The 18,522-nt window shown below is 53.0% G+C and overlaps 1 protein-coding gene across 11 annotated transcripts in view; it reads left to right on the forward strand.

Annotated features, from left to right (window-relative positions):
• The window catches only part of Oca2 (OCA2 melanosomal transmembrane protein), a 231,444-nt gene that overhangs the window by 47,589 nt on the left and 165,333 nt on the right, over positions 1-18,522 (forward strand). For 10 of the 11 annotated variants that reach the window (XR_004516156.1, XM_010612938.3, XM_010612936.3 and 7 more), the window contains 5 exons: positions 687-744; positions 1,611-1,683; positions 7,105-7,271; positions 9,515-9,597; positions 11,120-11,273. Coding sequence is in view for 10 of the 11 variants with exons in the window: in XM_010612938.3 (XP_010611240.1) it covers positions 687-744; positions 1,611-1,683; positions 7,105-7,271; positions 9,515-9,597; positions 11,120-11,273 (535 nt within the window). In the remaining variant the exon portion in view is untranslated. The remainder of the gene's footprint in view (positions 1-686; positions 745-1,610; positions 1,684-7,104; positions 7,272-9,514; positions 9,598-11,119; positions 11,274-18,522) is intronic. The other variant, XM_010612942.3, reaches the window with a different exon arrangement.

The following is an 18,522-nucleotide window of genomic DNA, read 5'->3' on the forward strand; positions in this document are numbered from 1 at the left end:
CGCCCCCCCCCCCCCCCCGTCTGCAGATGCCGGGCCGTCCTGCCTCTTCCTTGCACAGGGACAGCTGAGGTGAGCCTGTGGCCGCCCCGCTGACTGGCAAGGCTGTGCCCTTTGACGGGGCAGGAGCAGAGCTGAGGGGCGCCGGCCGTGGGGCATCCGTGGAGCAGCGAGAGTTGGGGGGAAGAGCTGCGGAGGCTGGGTGAGCCCAGGTCCTGCAGCCCGAGGGCGTGGCAGGCAGGGGGTCGGAACAGCTCGGGCTTCTCAACAGGGGCGGAGCGTGCGGTCTGTCGATTAAGTTTTCTCTACGAATTCTTCACAGACCCTGATAGCAAAACCAGTGACAGGACAGTACGGGGTTCCTTTCTTGCACTGTTTGTGTTATGTTTCTACCTTTCAGAAAGCTCGGGGAACATCGTGATAAGTATGAGTCACAGGGCCTAGCTCATGTGTTCAGTTCACCCGTCCCCCACCGGAGCACCAGGAGGCCGACGAGGAGCTCCAGAGCTTGCACCTCAGCCTCGCGGGCAGGAAGGGGCGGGCAAGGGGCCAGGCCCAGACGGCTTCCTGGGCTCCTCCACCGCCTCCTCCTGGCCGGAGTCCACGTCCCGGGGTGTGCTTTGCGATGGGGGCCAGGGAGCTTCCGGAAGGGCTGCGGGGTTTGGACTCAGGGCCGCCTCCCCTTGCAGGTGCTGTGCGCGGGCGCTGAAGGTCACCGGCCTGTTTGTCTCCGTGGTGCTGTGCTCGGTGAGTGCCGCTGCTGCCCCGCTGGCCATGTGCGCGCAGCTCCGGGCCGGGCCGGGGTGGCTCCTGAAGGAGATGGCGAGGCGCTGAGGGAAGCCACCCGCGCAGTCCCAGGTGGGGTTCTGCGTACACGCGGAGAGTGCGCTCCTGGCTCTGTTCCTCCGGCCGTGACTCCGCACAGCGAGGAGGCTCCTGGTCCCACGCTGGCTCGCTGCGTACTCTCAACACCTGCAGGGAGGGGAGCGGAGGCCCAGACACCGCAAACCCGTGCGGGAAGTGGGGAGGGTCTTCCGAAATCTGAAAACACCACGATTGATTTGTTCTTGGCTACCGTGTGCCCCCGAGAGTCGTGCTCACACTGCTGCGAGCTTCGGAAGCCCTTTTTCCGTGGGGCCTGGAGCCAGCTGGTGGGAGGGGCAGCTTCCTGACGTAGCCTGGAGAGGTGCCTCAACGTGTACGCGGCGTCGCTGATCCCCTCCCACTCTAAAGGGTACAGAAGGTTGTTTGCCAATCTCACAATCACGAGCTACAACCACCGGAGCGGCTGCGTCTGCTCTCCTGTAGGAGACACCCACCTCTGCCCATCCTGGATGATTTAATTTTGTGGCTGGGTCATTCATCTGGCAAATATTGATAATCAAGGACCGCTGTAGTTAAACACAGTGGGATGAATCAGAACATTTTAATTTCCAAGGAAAAGCTACTCAGATTAAGCTGGTGGAGTCTGGATGCAGATGGTTACCCTCATCTATTTTTTTTTTGTACTGGGGATCGAACTCAGGACCTTATGCTTGCGAGCTATTTTACAGTGGTCAAAATGATTTGAGTTCTGTTGCTCTCGCATCGCTCAATGTTTCTGGTTGTTACAGGTTTTATTCAGCCTGTATCCAGACCACGGGAAACTCTGGCAGCTGCTGGCCGTGTCCCCTCTGGAGAGCTACGGTATCCGCGGTGCTGCTGAGTGCCGCAAAGCACGATGATGAGGAGCTGCCCGCTGTGGCCGAGGCGGAAGCTTGGGCTGTGCCTTTTCGGCCGCGTGTGCTGTTTTTCTTCAGGGTGCTGTGGGTAGTGGTGGAGGTCCCCGCGGAGGGGAGAGGACGGTACAGCGGCACATCCTGCCTTTCCCGTGGCTCTGCTGTGCTCTAAGCTGTGTCCCTGTCCCCTCCACGCCCTCCTGCGCTTCAGCAAGGGGCATCCCCACTGGGCATCTTTACCTTCACTGCTTCTTTCCATGGCTCTGTCACCCGGTTGATGACGGCCCTACCTTTTTCTTGCCAGTTGGTTCACCTTGGGGTTTTCTGTGGAAAGCCAGAACCTTGTAGAGCACAGCAGGTGCTGAGTCAGTGGGTATAAGCTTGGAGGTGAGCCACCCCTCGGCCTTCCTTCCGTTGGCGTGAGTTTGAGGGTTTATGGAAAGCGAGTCAGACCTCAGCTGGGTTGAAGCTCCTGGTCACTATGGCAACTTGGTGCATCAGCTATGTGGAATTCAAATCACTCTTATTTTACTTAATTGTGGCCCCAAAACACAAGTGTAGCAATGCTGGCGATTCAGATCTGAAGAGAGGCGGTGAAGGGCTTCCTTTAAGTGAAAAGGCGAATTTCCTGACGCGCATATGTGAAGGGGTCAGTGTTACCTGAAGGTCTGGACTGTGTGGCCCGCAGACGCGGGACGGGGGTGATCGTACCAGCTCTAACAAGCCATCAACTCATTTGGACACCACAAGACAGGTTTTTCCCCTCTCGTGACTTCGGTTCATCATCTTGAGATACTGGGATTGTAGGACGCTGGGTTGTTGTCCTTGCAGTTGCCCCTACTCTGCCGCAAGGCTCGTTTCTTAGTCGGACACCCTCTCCCTCAGCCAGGCCCGTCTGACAGTGCCGTGGCCTCCAGGGGAGTCGAGATGCCAGGGTCGTGGTCCCTGCATCCTCTGCCTCAGTGAGCAGCATGCTCTGGGTCCAGCTCCCTTCTTGCTTGCGCCTTTGCATTTATCACTGCTTTAAAATTGAGTCTGAGCTTCAGTCTGAGAAGCTTCTCCTTGTGAGAGATCTGAAGAGCTCTGTGATTCTGACAAACTGTTAATTCCTTTGTGCCTTTTCCTCAATGTCAGCTCCACGAGTTGAAGAAACCAAGGCTTTATCCTGCCCTCTCCTGCCTCAGCCTTCTAAGAACGCTGGCATCATTGTGGCTCAGGGTCTGGGCCCTGTGTCCCCGGGGACTTCCCTGAAGGTGGTTGGAGCCTGTGGAGAACCTGGAGGCAGAGGTCCCTTCCAGACTCAGTCTGCAGGGAGAGTCTGGCGAGGAGGGAGGGATGAGGAGGCTTTCAGTGCTCTGCCCAGGACAAGCCTATTGATCAGTGGGCCTCAGGAAAACAGCAGTTAGAAGATTGATCTTAACAAATCAAAGCCCTCAACACATCCAGCGGCAGGGTGTCATTTTCATTCGAAAGTACTTTTGCAAAGTTCTTTGGGCCTGAGACTGTCGCAGTGACCCAGCCTCATTGGAGCAGGGTGAGGGAGGAACTCTCTTTGCTCCGGAGTGGGCCTGTGTTGGGATGAAGCCAGAGCAAGCCCAGGATGGAGGAGCCAGACAGGAGCTGGGGATGCTGTAGAGGGTCCGTTTCACTCTGTGGGCCTGAGTCTATTTCCCAGGGTTGCCCAGAAATGCCCGGGAGGAGGTGGGGCTGGCTGGGCATGGGCACTGCAGGGGACACCCAGATGTCCAAAGTGTGTGCTGTGGACCAAAGAGGGTCAGGGGCTGCGGAGGGGTGGGGACTCTCAGAGGAGTGGCCTTTGGTCCGGTCCAGAGCAGTGAGTCAGGGACACTTCCGAGGGGCCAACGGCAACATCTTTGAGGTTGTCATCCAAGCAGAGAGCTTCCCTGACCTCTGGCTTCCCTGGCTGGTGAGGGATGCTGGTGTCTGCTGGGATGGAAAGGCTTAGAAGAAAGCACCACTCTCCTTGGTCGCCCATAACAAATCTACCTTCCCCTGGTGAGCTTCTGCCTCTCCTGGTAACAATCAGGCGGTGTCAGCTCAGTAATTACAGGGTTTACTTTAGAAACCTGTAATTGCAGCACCTGAAATTTGTGGTCCTCCTTATGGGGGAGGCCTCTGTCAAAGGCTCCCAGACCACCTGCAAATAAGTCGGGGTCAGCAGACTTGACTGAGGTTAATTAGTGTTGCCTGCCCGCCCTGCACCGCTCCCCCTTCCCTTCCTCGCTCCCGCCTTCATTCCTGTCTGCTTTATTTCCATCACATGCCAAGCTGAACCCGGAGCTCACAGAGAGTGCCGCAGACAGGCAGGTGAGGAAAAGACCCTGCCTGCCATACTCTCCAGCAGGGAGACTGCGCATGTGACTAACGAGACAGGGTAACAAGTAAACAACCCGAGAGCTTTATGCTAAGGCCCTGGTTCCCACGATGATGGAGGTGGAGGTGCCTGCAGCAGGTGCGCAGCTGAGGGTCCGGGAGCTGGAGGCCCCTGTGTAGACTCCAGTGAGCGAGAAAGCTGAAATCCGAGGTCGCCTAAGTCGGGAGAAGACTGATGTCCCAGCCCGACCCACAGTCAGGCTCCCCTCCCTGCCCCTCCCATCTTTACTGTGAAGTGGACCAATCCTAAAGCGAGTCTTTTCCGGAGACCGCCCCCCCTCACAGACACACCTAGAATTTACCCTTAACCGAGCATCTTGGGGTCTGGCCAAGTTGACCCCAGAATTAACCTCTGCAGGAGATGAAAAGGAATTTGACTGGATATCAAGTGTTAGAATTAAGGGCCCTCCCTGCCCCTCCCATCTTTACTGTGAAGTGGACCAATCCTAAAGCGAGTCTTTTCCGGAGACCGCCCCCCCTCACAGACACACCTAGAATTTACCCTTAACCGAGCATCTTGGGGTCTGGCCAAGTTGACCCCAGAATTAACCTCTGCAGGAGATGAAAAGGAATTTGACTGGATATCAAGTGTTAGAATTAAGGGCAAGGATGAGGCTGATAGGAGGCCTGGCCCAGAAAACGGCTCAGGACAGCCTGACCAAAGCTGGGGTGGGGAGAACCCCTGCCGAGGGTTAGGGAGCCTGATGCCTGATGGCTCCTAGATAAGCCTCGGAGGGAGGCTGTGCGGATTGAGCGTCAGTGACCCACCTGCTTCTGCTCAGACAGCGCGTAGCCTGCTGTGCAGAGGGCTTGGCTTTCACCCTTCTGTTGCCACACGTAGGGCCCCCTTGACACCATCGAGTACACGAGGGCCCTTCCAGGGACACGGAGGGCAGCAACCTGGGCACCCAGAGGAGGCTGAGTCCCAGAGGGGTGTTGAGTCCCGGATGACGGCTCAGATTTAGACAGCGGGGAAGGCAGGAAGATGGTGGTGATTGCTGGCAGAGAGCAGAGATTTCTTTCTGACGTCTTCTCTGCAAGCTCCACCCGGCTGGGATTCTCATCTGGGTTCGAAGGACTTCATGGGTGATACTGAAAGCAAATATTGATCAGTTAAACACTGATTGGGGATATCTAACTTGGGAACATAAGCACCAGTCTCCAGAGAAATCCAGACATGACCCAGACACAGGTCCTGCCTTTGAGGAGCTGGACCAGCTGGGAGGAAGCGTCTAAAAGCAGCCACAGGATGGCGTGGACAGGCAGGCAGACGGACACGTTCACGCTGAGTACTCGGCGTACAGCAGAGATGCGTTAGGCAGACATGGGGCAAGGCCAGACTTGACAAGAGGAGAGCACAAGTGGGGTCTCAAGGGACCCTGGGGTCCTCCAGATGTGGGGGAGCAGCCAGTTCAGCAGGGCCTGGAGCTGGGTGTTAGGGCCCCGGTGGACAGGGCAGTGTGGGAGTGCAAGGGTCCAAGGTGGGCCGGGTGGAGCTGAACACCAGACCCTGTGTGCTGGGCCTGGACGCCTCTGTGGACCCCGGAGCCCTGAGCAGGTGGAGGCTGGGAGAAGGATGGTGGGTGAGTGGGTGGGGCACCCCAGGGGGTGGGGAGCCTCCTCACTAGTGCTTGAGTCCTCAATTCCAAGGCCATTGTCTCATTCTTTCTCTGTCAGGTGAGGAGGTTGCTTAATTGCTGGAGAAGCCCGCCGCTCTTCTCCTGGTAATCTCCAGGGGGCGCTCTCCCACCTCCTGCTGTCTGAGATCTCTGGAATCCATTCAGTGCTGGATACTTCTGAGTCTGTCCTGGGGGAAAGACGGAAGGGAATAATTTCAGGTGTGGCAGAAGCAACAGGATCTTGCGGGCCTTTTCTCAGCAGATTCTGCTCCACATGTGGCTTCCCTTTTCCATTTGTCCTTCCTGGGGCCCAAGTAGCAGAGACGCGTGGCTGATTGCTGAGGACAACTGCCCATTTTGGGCTCTCTCTTAGATGACAAGGATGAGAGAACACTTTCTTTACCAGGAAGATTTTGTACTTTTTTGGGTTATAAACAGTACATTTTGCAAGTGGAACACAACAATGAGAAGAATGACCCATTCACTGACCCTTTCCAGCGCTCCATGCAGATGTGTTGCTGCTGTTAGCAGCCACGCCCTGCCTCCCTCAAAGTCTGCTCCATAAATTTCCTGCCCTTTTAGGGATTTAAGGAAGAACAGAGGAACTGGCTACTGAATCATTGTAAAATCTGTGAGGGAGCTGCTGCTAGTTGTTGAGACCTGACATAGAGCAGGAACAGTTGTGAAATACATTTCTACCCACAGCAGCTTTCTTTTCTGGATTAAAAAGACTGGGCTGGCTGCTGTGCAGTCTTTGTCATTCTTAGACCCAACGTCCTCCCAGGACTGTGCAGCGGAGGTGGGGCTCTGAGAATCCTCCCAGAGCAAGTGGAGGCTGGGGACATGGGCCCTGCATTTGTAACACACACACACGTGGGCCTAGGCGCCGCGGCGAAGGGTCCTCTCCTGACAGCTCTGTCTGAATCCATAGCCTTCAATGTGCTTTGAAGGGGATTTCTGTCCTCTCCAGGAGACAGTGCTGATTTTGCCATCTTCAGGATTCTCACTTCCAAGTCTCTCTGTGATTTCTCGCCTTATAGCAGGAATGTGATACCTTAGGACTTGGTGTGGATTAGTTCGTCTTTTCACTCGTGCAGGCACCTTGCAGGCTCCTGTTGTGGTTCGACAGCCGCACAAAGAGGAAGCAGGGAGGGCAGTGGGCTGGGAGGAGACAGCACACAGACTGAGGGGGGTGCTGGACGCAGCTGCACTCATGGGGTGCAGCCTGGAGGGACAGGACCTGCCACAGGTGTGGGGTGGGGGCAGGCAGCCGGGTGTGTGCTTCTTCGTGCACTGAGCCGGCAGGTGTCTGGGGGGCGGTTTGGGAGCACCAGGCTTTCCTCCTTCCTCTGTGGCTTTCCTTGACACCCCCTCAGCTGTGAACCTCAGTGGCCACGCAGACTCCACGCTGCTGCAGCTCAACCTGGCGGGGGCCCTGGCCGTGAGTGGACCAAGTCGATCTGGGAGAGAAGAGCACGTCCTGGTGGAGGTGACCCAGAGGGGTGCCTTGAACTCGAGGCGGCGGCAGCCACAGCAAGTTACAGTTGCGTATTATTTGAAAGCAACCATAAAACCTCGTTTCATCCCGTTATAAATTGAGTTTGCTTTGGAGTGGATTTGATGGGAAGCCATAAGGCGATAATACCATTATTAGTCAGGCCATTGACTCTTTATATTTTACCTTGTTGTTGAAATTCTTTTTCCTTTTCTCTAAATCATTTCAGATGCCGTTTCAGTAAAATCAGACTTGTGACTTCATTCAGAACCATTGTGCTCGGGAACGCAGGGAGACATTACATACATATTTGAGGGAGGTTTTGCTGGGAAGTGCTACCCCATCTGGCCTCTGCTCATGGTGTAGCAGACCTGCCTTGTGTGTGGACAGTTGCTGAATGCACGGATCCCTGGAGTGTCTGCATCTACAACCAGAGGCCACCGTGCCGACTTTGTCTCAGATTACATCCTGCAGAGGCGGCCTGCAGACAGGGAGAGAGCCGGCAGCTGGGTGTCGCCGTGGCCAGGGCCCAGTGGGGAAAGGCATGGCCTCCCCATGTACCTGACACACCTGACTCCTGCCTTAACGGCCTGCACTGGGTGTTCATGGTGACTTCTGCACAAAGTTATAGCTGTAGCCCGTGGGTTTTCTTTGTAGCTAACCATAGAAGAAAACCCTGCTTGCATGCAGGGCAGTGCCCCTCACATTTTTCTGCCTCACAGAGTATGGTCCAGAGAGCCAAGATCTGATTTGGGAGGATGCAGTTTCTTGCTCAGTGGCTGGTGCTGCCCTGCCACAGTCTTAGGCCGTAATCGTGGCTCCCACTGTGTGGTGTGCACAGCCCACTGCAAGGAGACTATTGGCAATGCATAAGAAAAGTGCACTTCTGTCTGCCTCATGTCTGACATTCTTCTGCAGAAGAGGGTGGACAATCTACTTTTAAAAATTATTTTAATAAAAATTTTAGTTGATGCTTAATATTAACAGGGCACAGTATGATAATTTGATACATGTTACAATGGATAATGATTAAGTGAGGGTGATTAGTGTCCCTCTTCTGAGACATTTATCATTTTTCTGTGTTGGGTACCTTTGGCCTCTTTTGGTTATTTTGAAATGCTTCGTAAACTGTTGACTGTAGTTACCTTACTCTACCATGGAACTCTAGACGTAGTTCCTGCTATCTAGCCATCTTTTTAGCACATGCATATTCATAACCCAGATTAGGTGAGCTGTGTTGAGCTTCTGGCATCTGCAAAGAGGCCCTTCATAGCATGCTGATGCTCCCCAAATGCCCAGGTACAAATTCAGTTCCAGGAACCCAACAAATGTAAGAACTTTACTAAAGCATTTTTTTCCAAAGACCTAACTGTGTTGAGGGAATTGCTGTTCCTTCATGCACCGGCTTCTCTATCTTCAGTTTCCTTGGTGATTTGTGGGACAGACTCCAGCCCACTCACTGGAAGTTCTCATTCCCACTGGCCAGCTGCCCGCTGCTCTGGCCCAATCCCTCTCACCCCTAGTTTCCTGGGGACAGGAAGACACAGGGTGGGTTTTCCAGGAGCAGAGGAAGCACCTTCTTGGGTGGGGGCCCTTGCAGGTGGTCCTGGGACACAGAGGTGCAGGGCATTTTCCGGACATGTGTTTGTTTCCTCCAGGCTGTGAGCAGGAAACAGTTCCTAAGAAGCGATCCTTGTAGGTTGCCTCAGGATGAGGGGGACTTCAAGTATCCGATAACCTTAGTGATTTCTTTTGCTCACAGTAAATTTGGACATTTGGGCCCTCACTGTTTACAGGGTTCTCATCTGACGATTCAGCAAAGTACAAAGTGAAAATGCTTGGAAAATATTTGTGTCTGAACTGAACATGTATAAGCTCTTTTCCTTGTTCCCTAAACCCTTTAGTGTAATAAGTATTTTACACGGCGTTTTCATGTATTCGAGATCCTATGTAACCCAGAGAAGATTTAGGGTTTAAGAATCCAGTGCTCTTGGTATCCTGAAGGGTCGGGGAAAAACCTGAGTAGCTACTGAGGAACAATTATATTCACTTCTGTGCTTTTCGTACCTTTGTATACTAATTCTGTATTCATACTTTCATCTTCCTTTTTCTTAATATCCTCTGAATTGTGGAAATCCCCAGCATCACACATCCTGGAAAAGCTCACATAAAAACGCTTTGCTGTTCTTCTCTCTCTCATTCATAACAAATGTCTGGACAGAGTGGTACCAGATTCCGGATGATGCTTCAGGGGGAAGCCTTACCCCAAGCTCACACCTTGGTTGTTTCAGGTCACCCACAACTGGACAGTACTTCTAAATCCAAGAAGAAGCGAGCACCTGGAGGTGAGCAGGACCTTCTCGGTACTGAGCAGGTGGGTTCTGCAGGAAACGAGGTCTTGAGCACATGCGGTGTCTGGGGCAAGCTTACTGTTTCAGCCCGCTTTTTGTTGGTATAACGGGACCTCCAGGACTCGCTGATTTATGGAGAATAGAAGTTTATTTGGCCTACAGTTCTGGAGGGTGGGACGCCCAGAAGCATGGTGCAACGTCTGCTCAGCATCTGGAGAGGCTTCAGGGAGCAGCAGAGGCACCGCACAGAGAGACAGAGCACGGCACCAGCTCGCTCTCTTCCTCCTCTCGTAGATACCAGCACGGTGGTGGAGGCCCCACCATCTGACCTCTGATGCTTCCCAAAGGTCCTCCTCCAAATGCCATCAACATATGACTTTAGGCCAGAATGAGCTTCTCAGGGGACACAGTCAAATCACAGCATTCACCTAAAACACTTGTCTCAGAGGATGCCAAGTGGCGGCACAGCAAGAGCTAGGAGAAGGCACTCGGGTGGTCTAAGTCCTGAGCACAGCGCCGTGGGAGGCACCACAGCTGTCTCGGCCAGGACCCAGAGGATGCACATCATGCTGAAGTAAAAGGCGTTTTTAGTTAATGTTCTGATTTCATTAACATTCTGAAGACATAAACGGGAAGTCTAGGAAACCTTAGGTTCTTTCGCTTTGTAAGTAATGCGACTCCATATTCAGTCTGTACTCTTGGTTCCCGTGGGCCCGCAAGGTCTGCCAGGCCCAAGTGCTCAGGTGACGGATGGAGCATCAGGCATTTCTGGGCTCAGGTCCTACAGGCTAAAATCCCAGAAGCAAGGTATCAGAGGTCTAGTTTCTCCTGAAGACTGCTCCTGGCATCTAGATGGTCACCTTCCTGTAGTGTCTTCCCTGAGTGTGTGTCTGTGTCTTATCCCTTTGGATATGGACATTATCTGTTTTGGGGTTAGGACCCACCCCAATAACTTCATTTAGCCTTTATTACCTCTTTAAAGGTTCCGCCTGTAACTTCAGTCACAGTCTGCAGTGCTGGGGGTGAGAACTTCAGAAAAGGAGTTTTGTGGGGACCCAGGGAGGCTCACAGAAGTTACTGACTGACACTAGAGAAGTACTTCAGTTTTGGCATGCCATAAACGTTTGAATAGCGACAGACTTCTCGTTTGTGGTCTTTCCCCACGATCAGTGAGTGCAGTTTACACAGTTGACTTTGCTATCTGTTGCTGGGTAAAGCATGATATGTTGGTGAGGTGGATGAGAAGGAATTAGTGGCTAAAATCAGCTGCGTAGGTTGCTGCATCTTATTCGGCAGGGAGGTGAGCGCCATGGGTGGTGGCTGGGAAGCCTCCACTCAGGGCCGCGTTGGCCCCAGAAGGCTGTGTTCTGAGCCATATGTCGCTGTGAGGGTAGGTGTGGGGCCGAATCGCCCCGAGATCCCCTCGGGCTCTGGCTAAAGCTGTGGCTGACGTGGGCTCGGAAGGACATGAGGGGAGGACGCTAGTGCTGCTGACTCAGGGCTTGTCCCCCCGGCCAGCCGTAAGACCTGTGCTTCACTTTGCAGAGAAACCGTTTCCATCAGCATCCGGACCTCCGTCCCGCAGACCCAGGTCATCCCGCTCCTGCTGTCTCACCAGTACCTCCGCATCAGCATCGGGGCGCAGGTGACCACTGCGGCAGCCATCCTCGCGGGGGTCTATGCGCTGATTATATTTGAGGTAACTCTTACGCCTGCCTTCCTTTACCCATCGATGCTCAAGGTCAGAATGTTTTAACTTGTTTCTGTCAACATTGCTGTAGCTGCACCTACAGATTTTGATCTGTCATATTTCAGTTATACCCAGTTTCTCTATTTCAAAAGTTTTCCTCGAGACTTCCTCTTTGACTCATAGAATATTTAGGCATATGTTATTTGACTTCCAAATGTTAACAATTTCTGTCATCTTCCTGTTGTAGTATCATAGTTTGAATCACTCATGGGCACAGAATTTACTGTATGTTATTAAATTCTTTGACTTTATTAATTTTTATTGGTTTTGGTGAATATTCCATGGGCTTAAAATCATATGTTTGCCCATTTTGTAACACTAGTGGAACTTGAAAATACCAATTCTATATATTTACAAGCAACGGTTTGTGAAGCCCCAGCAGTTCACCTGCTTGGGTCTGTGTCTTGCGGTGGAAGGTGGTGAAGTCACAGAGGTGCTGGGAGGATAGATGTTCTACCCATGTTTCAGCGATTCCTGTACTTCCAGGTTCCCCTTGGGGACTGGGAGTGTCCGCGTCTGGTCACCGTCGCCAGCCCTGTGGGTTTTCCAGAGGTGGAGTCAACATGACAGCCTTTCTAGTTCTGCTCGAGGAAAGAGGTTTCCTTGGGTGAGGACTCAGAAGTTCTCCCAAGGGTGGGGCGGAGCTATTTCCCCACAAAAAGAGGTCTCAAAATTCTGCAGGGGCCCCCAGGCTATGTCTGTCCCCTGCTTTACTCAGTGGAGCCAGCCTCAGGGTGACCTGCAGACATGGCTCCCCACTTTCTCTGTCTGCTGTTGCTGTGGCTCCCCAGACCCGCGTCATTCCTGTGTCCTGCTGCGATTCTGCCTAACCCTGCCTTACCCTCGCTGTTACCCATTCTCTGTCTTACTTATCATGAGGGTTGCTTAGGGCCCAAGCAGTGCCTGGCACAGAGCAGGCGCTTCATGAATATGCATTAAGTAAGGTTTTCCCAGGTACTCGGGACGTGATGAAGTCTTCTGGGCTTGGTCTAACCTGGCTCCTGGGCAGGGAGGACCCGCGTGCCCTGCCTCTGTGTCCCACTGATTATGTGACTGAGCAGGACAACGGCTAAGCTGTTTCCTTTAGTGCCTCGATGGGATGGAATCACTTCAGCAAATTCCTCAGGTTGTTTTTACTTCTGGTCAGGCAGATAATCCTGAGCGGTACTTCCTTGGGGTCATACTTCTTGTCCTTGTGAAGTAGTTTTTACTGAAAGGCCCAAAGGGCAAACTCGGAGCAATCCTCTAACGCTTGTGCTTTGCATCCTAGCAGAGCTTCGTATTTCCCAGTGAAGCATTCTGAAAATTCCATCATCAGGGCGAAGGCTTCTAGGCCTCTTAGTGTATAAAGTCCTATCAAACCCCTTCTAACACGGTCTTAATGAATAATACCTTCCCCCGTGTGTCCTTCGTCGGGCCTCCAGACCGTGTGGTAAGAAGGGTTGCCATGATTCCAGCGCTGTTTCCTGCGGGAAACACTTGGGCGCCTTCCCCCGTCGCTCGCCCTCCTGGTCTAACTGGGCCGGTGTGGTGCAGCACTCCTGTAGGAGGATCGCGTTTCGTTGCCCTGGAGCCTTTCGGGTGTAAGGCAGGAGTTCATAGAGTGCTTGGTTTAAAAAGTAAACGTGAAATTAGATTCAGGAGAGAGGAATGGGGAGCATCTCTAGTCTTCCCGGGAGTCTCCACTGGAGTTTACGGAAATTGGAGGCACGTTTGGGGAGAGGAAGACGCCGTATTGCAGAACGCAGTGCACAAGTCACAGTGGCATTTTCCACCGGAAACCTCCAAGTTAGGTTCTCCTGGTTTTTGTTCTTAGTGTAGTTTGCAAGGCTAAATTTTAAGTTACAGCTGGAGCCAATAGCTCTGCACCTCAGTTCATTTCCCTTTGTCTGCGAGCCTCTTCTTACAGCTGGTTCATGGGACGGCTACTACCATAGCATTCAAACATCCTTCTGTTACCTTCAGAGATGTTTCCTTTCCTTCTTTGGAAAGGACTTTGCAACACACCCCTTTCCTTAGCAGACAAATCTCCTGAATTACAAAGACACAGTCTGCAGTCCAAGGAGTGAGGTGGGAGACAGGCTTGCTGGGCGCCAGACAATACTGCCCACAGTTTTGTCCGACAAGTTCACGATTCAGTATTTCAAAGTTTCTCAAAGTCAGAGGCCACGTGCCTCCTTAGAAAACTGGCAAGTGTTTTGCAGAGTGGCCTTGAAGGAAGTGAGATCTTCCCAGGGCCAGCAGCCCTTAGCCAGTTGTGAACATGCAAGCAGAGAGCCAGGCCCTGCTCTTTGATCAAGTAAGAGGTGGGCGAGGGACAGAGGAAGCCGGTGTGGGACGTGGAGAGTCCACTGGGAGAGTCAGGGCTGTGACTTCAAGGCAGCGACGACAGTGTAGACATCTACAGGAGGGGCGACGTTCTCTGCGCTCTGCCCGTTGGTACCCCAGAGGCGGGCTTTGCCGTCTCCTGCACAGGTGAGGAGGCCGCAGCACACCGAGGGCAGATATATGGGGCACCCAGCTGCTGCGGGCAGAGCTGGGGCTTGGCCTTCTGTGGTTGTCGGTGGAGCTTGTGCTTCTCCCCGTGCTCCCCAGAGCTGCTGTTAGGTCCCCTGGGCCTGATTTGCGTCCGCGTGCGCTGGGGTACTTAATCTGAACAGGCGCAGTGGGTTGCATAGTCACCCCCCACGACGTCCACAGCTTCCGTGTGTGTGACCAGAGAAACTCACAGAGGATCACTCGGAGACGTTGAGGCTGCAGATGACCTGGGTGGGCCCAGAGGGTTCTGATAGGTCAAGCAGACCCTGCCCCGCCAAGAGTGGTGGCACCTGCCCGACCGTGGAATAGTCCTGCGGAATGACGTGAGCGTCCCTGCTCTGGAGGTGGGAGGGGCCGTCCTGGGTGTGCGGCGGAGGCGGCCCTAGCCAGCAGGGCGAGGCGAGGCGGTGGCTTCTCTTGCAGTCCGTGGAAGGATCTCTCCTGCCAACGCTCAGATTTGCTTCTAGGACCTGGGCTCTGACCTCCAGGCTGCAAGAGAATAGGTCTGTGGGGCCTGTGGCAGCAGCCCGGGGAGACTGATACAGAGGAGGGGAGCCCCTGGTCCCTGCCACGCCTGGGGAGCGGCACGAGGGGGCCAGGTCCCTGCCACGCCGGCCCTTCCCCAGGCGGAGCTCAGGTTCACGCCACACGCGGGCTCTTGCCGCGACAGCAGCCTCCCTGGGGAGGGAAGCGCAGCCACCCGAGGACGTGCTGGAGGAGGCGCCAGCCCAGCTGCCTTCGCACGAGTGGGGCCACGTGGCGCCTTCCTAGTCACATGCAGGAAGTGTGAGGCTGGGGCGTGATCTGAAGACACGGAGCTGGAGGGTGTGTATGAGTGGTGTGAGTGTTGTCTGTAAGGTTGTGTGGGAGGCTATGTGTCTGTGTAGCAATGTGTGACTGAATAAAGATGTGTGACCATATGCTGTGTTTCTATTGGGACATGTGATGGTATATACATGTGTGAGGGCTTGTGAGAGTGTGCAAATGCGTGCTGTGTTACAGTGTGCGATCGTGTCTGCGCGTGTGCCAGTTAAGGTGTGTGGGTGAACTTGTGCGTGTGTGGCACTAAGCGTGTGTGTGTCTGTGTTCGAGGCTGTCCCTTTGTGTCCCCGTGTCTGGCGCACATGGTGACAGTCGGACCCACACACACCCGGGAGGTGTAAGCTGCTTCCCAGAAGCCTGAGGGCTGGAGGGGTGGGCTGATGCTGGTGGCTGGGCCAGGTCAAGTCTGGGGGACGCAGTGAGTGCGTCACTCTCTGGTCCTTGTGGACCTTGAGTCCTGCCTCTCCCCACTGACCTCGCAGAAGTGGCCCAGGGTAAGATGCCTGTGGTGCCCACCTCCTCTCAGGCCATCACAGACTGCCTGCTCCTGTGGTTTCATTTGTGCGAGTCCTTCCATACGTAGTTTGCCTCTAAAAAGCAAAACAATGCACACACATAAGAACGTAAGATGGCTGAGTAACGTTCCTCCTTGGGCTGGTCTGGTAAATGGAAGAATTAGTGAAGACAGAGTCCCAAAGAGAGAGCAGGACACAGGGGAGACCTCTGCCCTGCCCCAAGATCCACTGGCCGTGGAGTCTGCTGTAACCCCACGCGGTGTAAATGGCCCCTGAGGGTGTCAGCTGTGTAGCCCACTGCCCTGGGCTGGACTGCGCAGGAGAGGGAATTGGGTTGCTGTGATTCCAGTGATTTTTACTTAAGGCGCAACAGAGAGAGAACAGCTTCCAGCATGTGGTGTGAAGGCTGCGTGTGACAGGGCCCCTGGCTGTCCGCATCCTGGGCGAGGGACCAGGCAAGCTCCCTGGGCTGCCTCTTGTCTGACCACTGGCTACAGATGGCACCTGCCAGCCTGGCGATCTGCAGGACTGCTGACGTCATCTGTGGCATCCTGTCTGCTGGCTGGGTCCCCTCTGCCATCCCCATACGTCTCTGTCTCCCAGGAAGCAGCATTTGCTGTATTGGGCCCAAGTCCCTCTGTTCCTCCCTAGGAAGGTGCGCTGATCTCTGGGACACCTGCTGGCCGTCCGGATCCCCTTTGAATTTGGGGGTGGCCAGGTGCGAAAAGTCTGGCCATGAGATGTGCACAGAATGACACATATCTGAGGAAAGAGGCAGAAGGTCTCTTACAGGAGGAAAAGGACCACCCTTTAGGGGTCCTGCAGTTCCACGTGCCACCCACTCCCTGCTTCCCAAACTTTCCCACCTGTGCCGAAATGTGGGGCTCCCATCCTTTTCCTGGTCGGCGGGCACACGTTCAGGCCCCAGTTATGCAGCTACTATGCAGTGTTGGGCCAAAGACCTCTCAGGTTCTGGTCTGTGTCAGCCTGGATCTGTTCTCTGCCTGTCCCATTTAGTGTAGTACGACCTTTAAGGACATAGTCATGTGATTCTGGTGACATTCAGAGTCTCTAAGTGGGTTTGTGGATGTGTGGCTGGCTTCGTGATTTCCCGAAGGTACAGGCTTGCTCACATGTTCCCCCTTGTCACCGCTGTGGCTAATTTTTGTGGTTTCTCCATATGAACCTTTTCCATAGACAATAGGAGCTTAGCATTGAATGTTCAGGGATATAATTAGCCGCAGTTTCCTTTTGGGGAGAAACCCAAGCACTCCTAGCAGGCGACACAGGGTCACTGGTAAAGAAACTCCATCTGGGACATGACCAATGCAGGCACGGCCACATGACTTCAGCCACGGCTGTGACCTGTCTAAGTGGCTCCCTTAGTTTAGTTCTAAGGACACTTTACACGTTTGAGGACAGCAGTGGCGATTTCTTGCAGGGCCTGCACACTCTAGAGTCTATGATTCTACTTAATGTAAACCAGCTTAGAAAACTCAGTTCTCTGTGGGCCACACCTAGAGCCACACCAGCGGCTGAATTTGGGAGTATTCACTCTCCTTGGCTCTTGCAACGAGGGGCTGGATGGGATGCAGCAGATAAAACACAGCGATGGTGAAGGCATTAACAGGAACAAAGATCTAGAACCTGACCTATGTGCCAGGGACAGGAGGAAGTGGGCGGAGGCACAGGGACAGACATAGGGAATGCAGGATCTTGCCAGGTCACGGATCTGCCCCTACAGGGAGTGAGTTACAGCCACTGCATGTCCCCACCCTGTTGCTCCTCTGCCAGGCCCACGCCTGCCTCTGTAGCGCTTCCTGCCCCACGTCCAGGACCGGTGGGGGGCGTTGCAGCCCTTCAGCTGGCATTCTCTGCCCTCTGCCGGCTCCACAGTGAGGTGCAGAACCCTCACCCACTGCTGCCACCCAGGGGAGGAAGGAGGGAGCCCGGCAGGCTGTGCAGAGCTTCTGTGCTCAGCCCCTACCTCGCACTCACAGCCCTGTGCTCCAGCCTCAGCTCCGCTGCTCTCCAGGGACCCCAGCTCACCGGCAGACCTTCTGCCTCACGTCCTATTAAAAGTGTCTACCGCCTAATCCTCGATGCCATTTTCTTCCTTTTCCGTCAGCTTCTCCATAGCTGCTCAGCCTTGAAACCCCTGGCACATAGATTAGTTCCTCCCTAGCCCCCCACTTTGGAACAGTCTACATTTCCGTGCATTTGGCCATAGCCCCTAAACCTCACAGTGCTCCCTGCCTGCTCTGCTGGGTGCCCCCACGTGTTTATTGCTTAATATTTTTTATTTTACTAATTATAGAACTAGTGCTTCTATTTCTAAGTTTGCAGATATTTTTAGACTCCTGCTTGTTGTTATATCTAAATGTATGGTAACATTACCATAAGTACTGAGGCCCATAACTATTTGTTTTCCAAATCTATTTCTACATCTGTACATCTGTGAGAACAAAAGAACTGTTGTTATTAATTTTTTCTGATAAATTTAAAAGCATTTCTTCTGACACATAATTTATGGTAAGAGACAGAGGCAAATGTCATGTTGCCAATGACGTTAAATAGGAGAAGGCCTTATAAAGACCCCTGGGGCTGATCAAGGTATAACTCAGAATACCGTTTTGAACAGTAATTTGGCAAGGATGGTCACGTGAGAGCATGTAAAAATTTTGAAATATTGTAGTTGACTGCTGGGATTTTGCCTATTTGAATTCCAGAAAATTACTGAGAAGAAAATTATATATGTTGGCTCTAAGAATGTAAGTACCTGAAATGTCCATCAGGGAAAGAAGGATAATAAGATTGCAGTTTCTTCAACATGAATGTAACTCAGACACTGCGATTTTATTCCAGTATAGAAGTATGTTTTGTAATATTTAGAAAAGAGCAAGCACCAGCGGCCCATTTATAGGCTGTGTCCATGCCTTTAGTTTTTCCAGCATTCCTTCTACACTTGATTTGTTAAGAACCTTTTTTTTTAAAATCATAGAAGGATGTTGAATTTTGCTATATAAAGATAATGTTGGTCTCATAAAATGGATTTGGAAGTGCTTTTTCTCATGTGTTTGGAAGAATTTAAGAATGGCTGGCATAACTCTTTTAAATGTTTATTGAAAGCTCACCTGTGAAAGCTGGTCTTGGGCTTCTCTTTGTGGGGAGTTCCTCATCCTGCTTCCTTCCCTACTCAGTATTGGTCTGTTCAGGTTTTCGATTTCTTCTTGATTCAGCTTTGGTTGGTTGCATTTTTCTTGGAATTTACCCATTTCTCTAGGTTATCCAATTTGTGGCACATAATTATTCATAGTAGTTTC

Source organism: Fukomys damarensis, unplaced genomic scaffold (genome assembly GCF_012274545.1).
Source record: "Fukomys damarensis isolate Sample0158 unplaced genomic scaffold, DMR_v1.0_HiC HiC_scaffold_7, whole genome shotgun sequence".
Taxonomy (NCBI): Eukaryota; Metazoa; Chordata; class Mammalia; order Rodentia; family Bathyergidae; genus Fukomys; species Fukomys damarensis.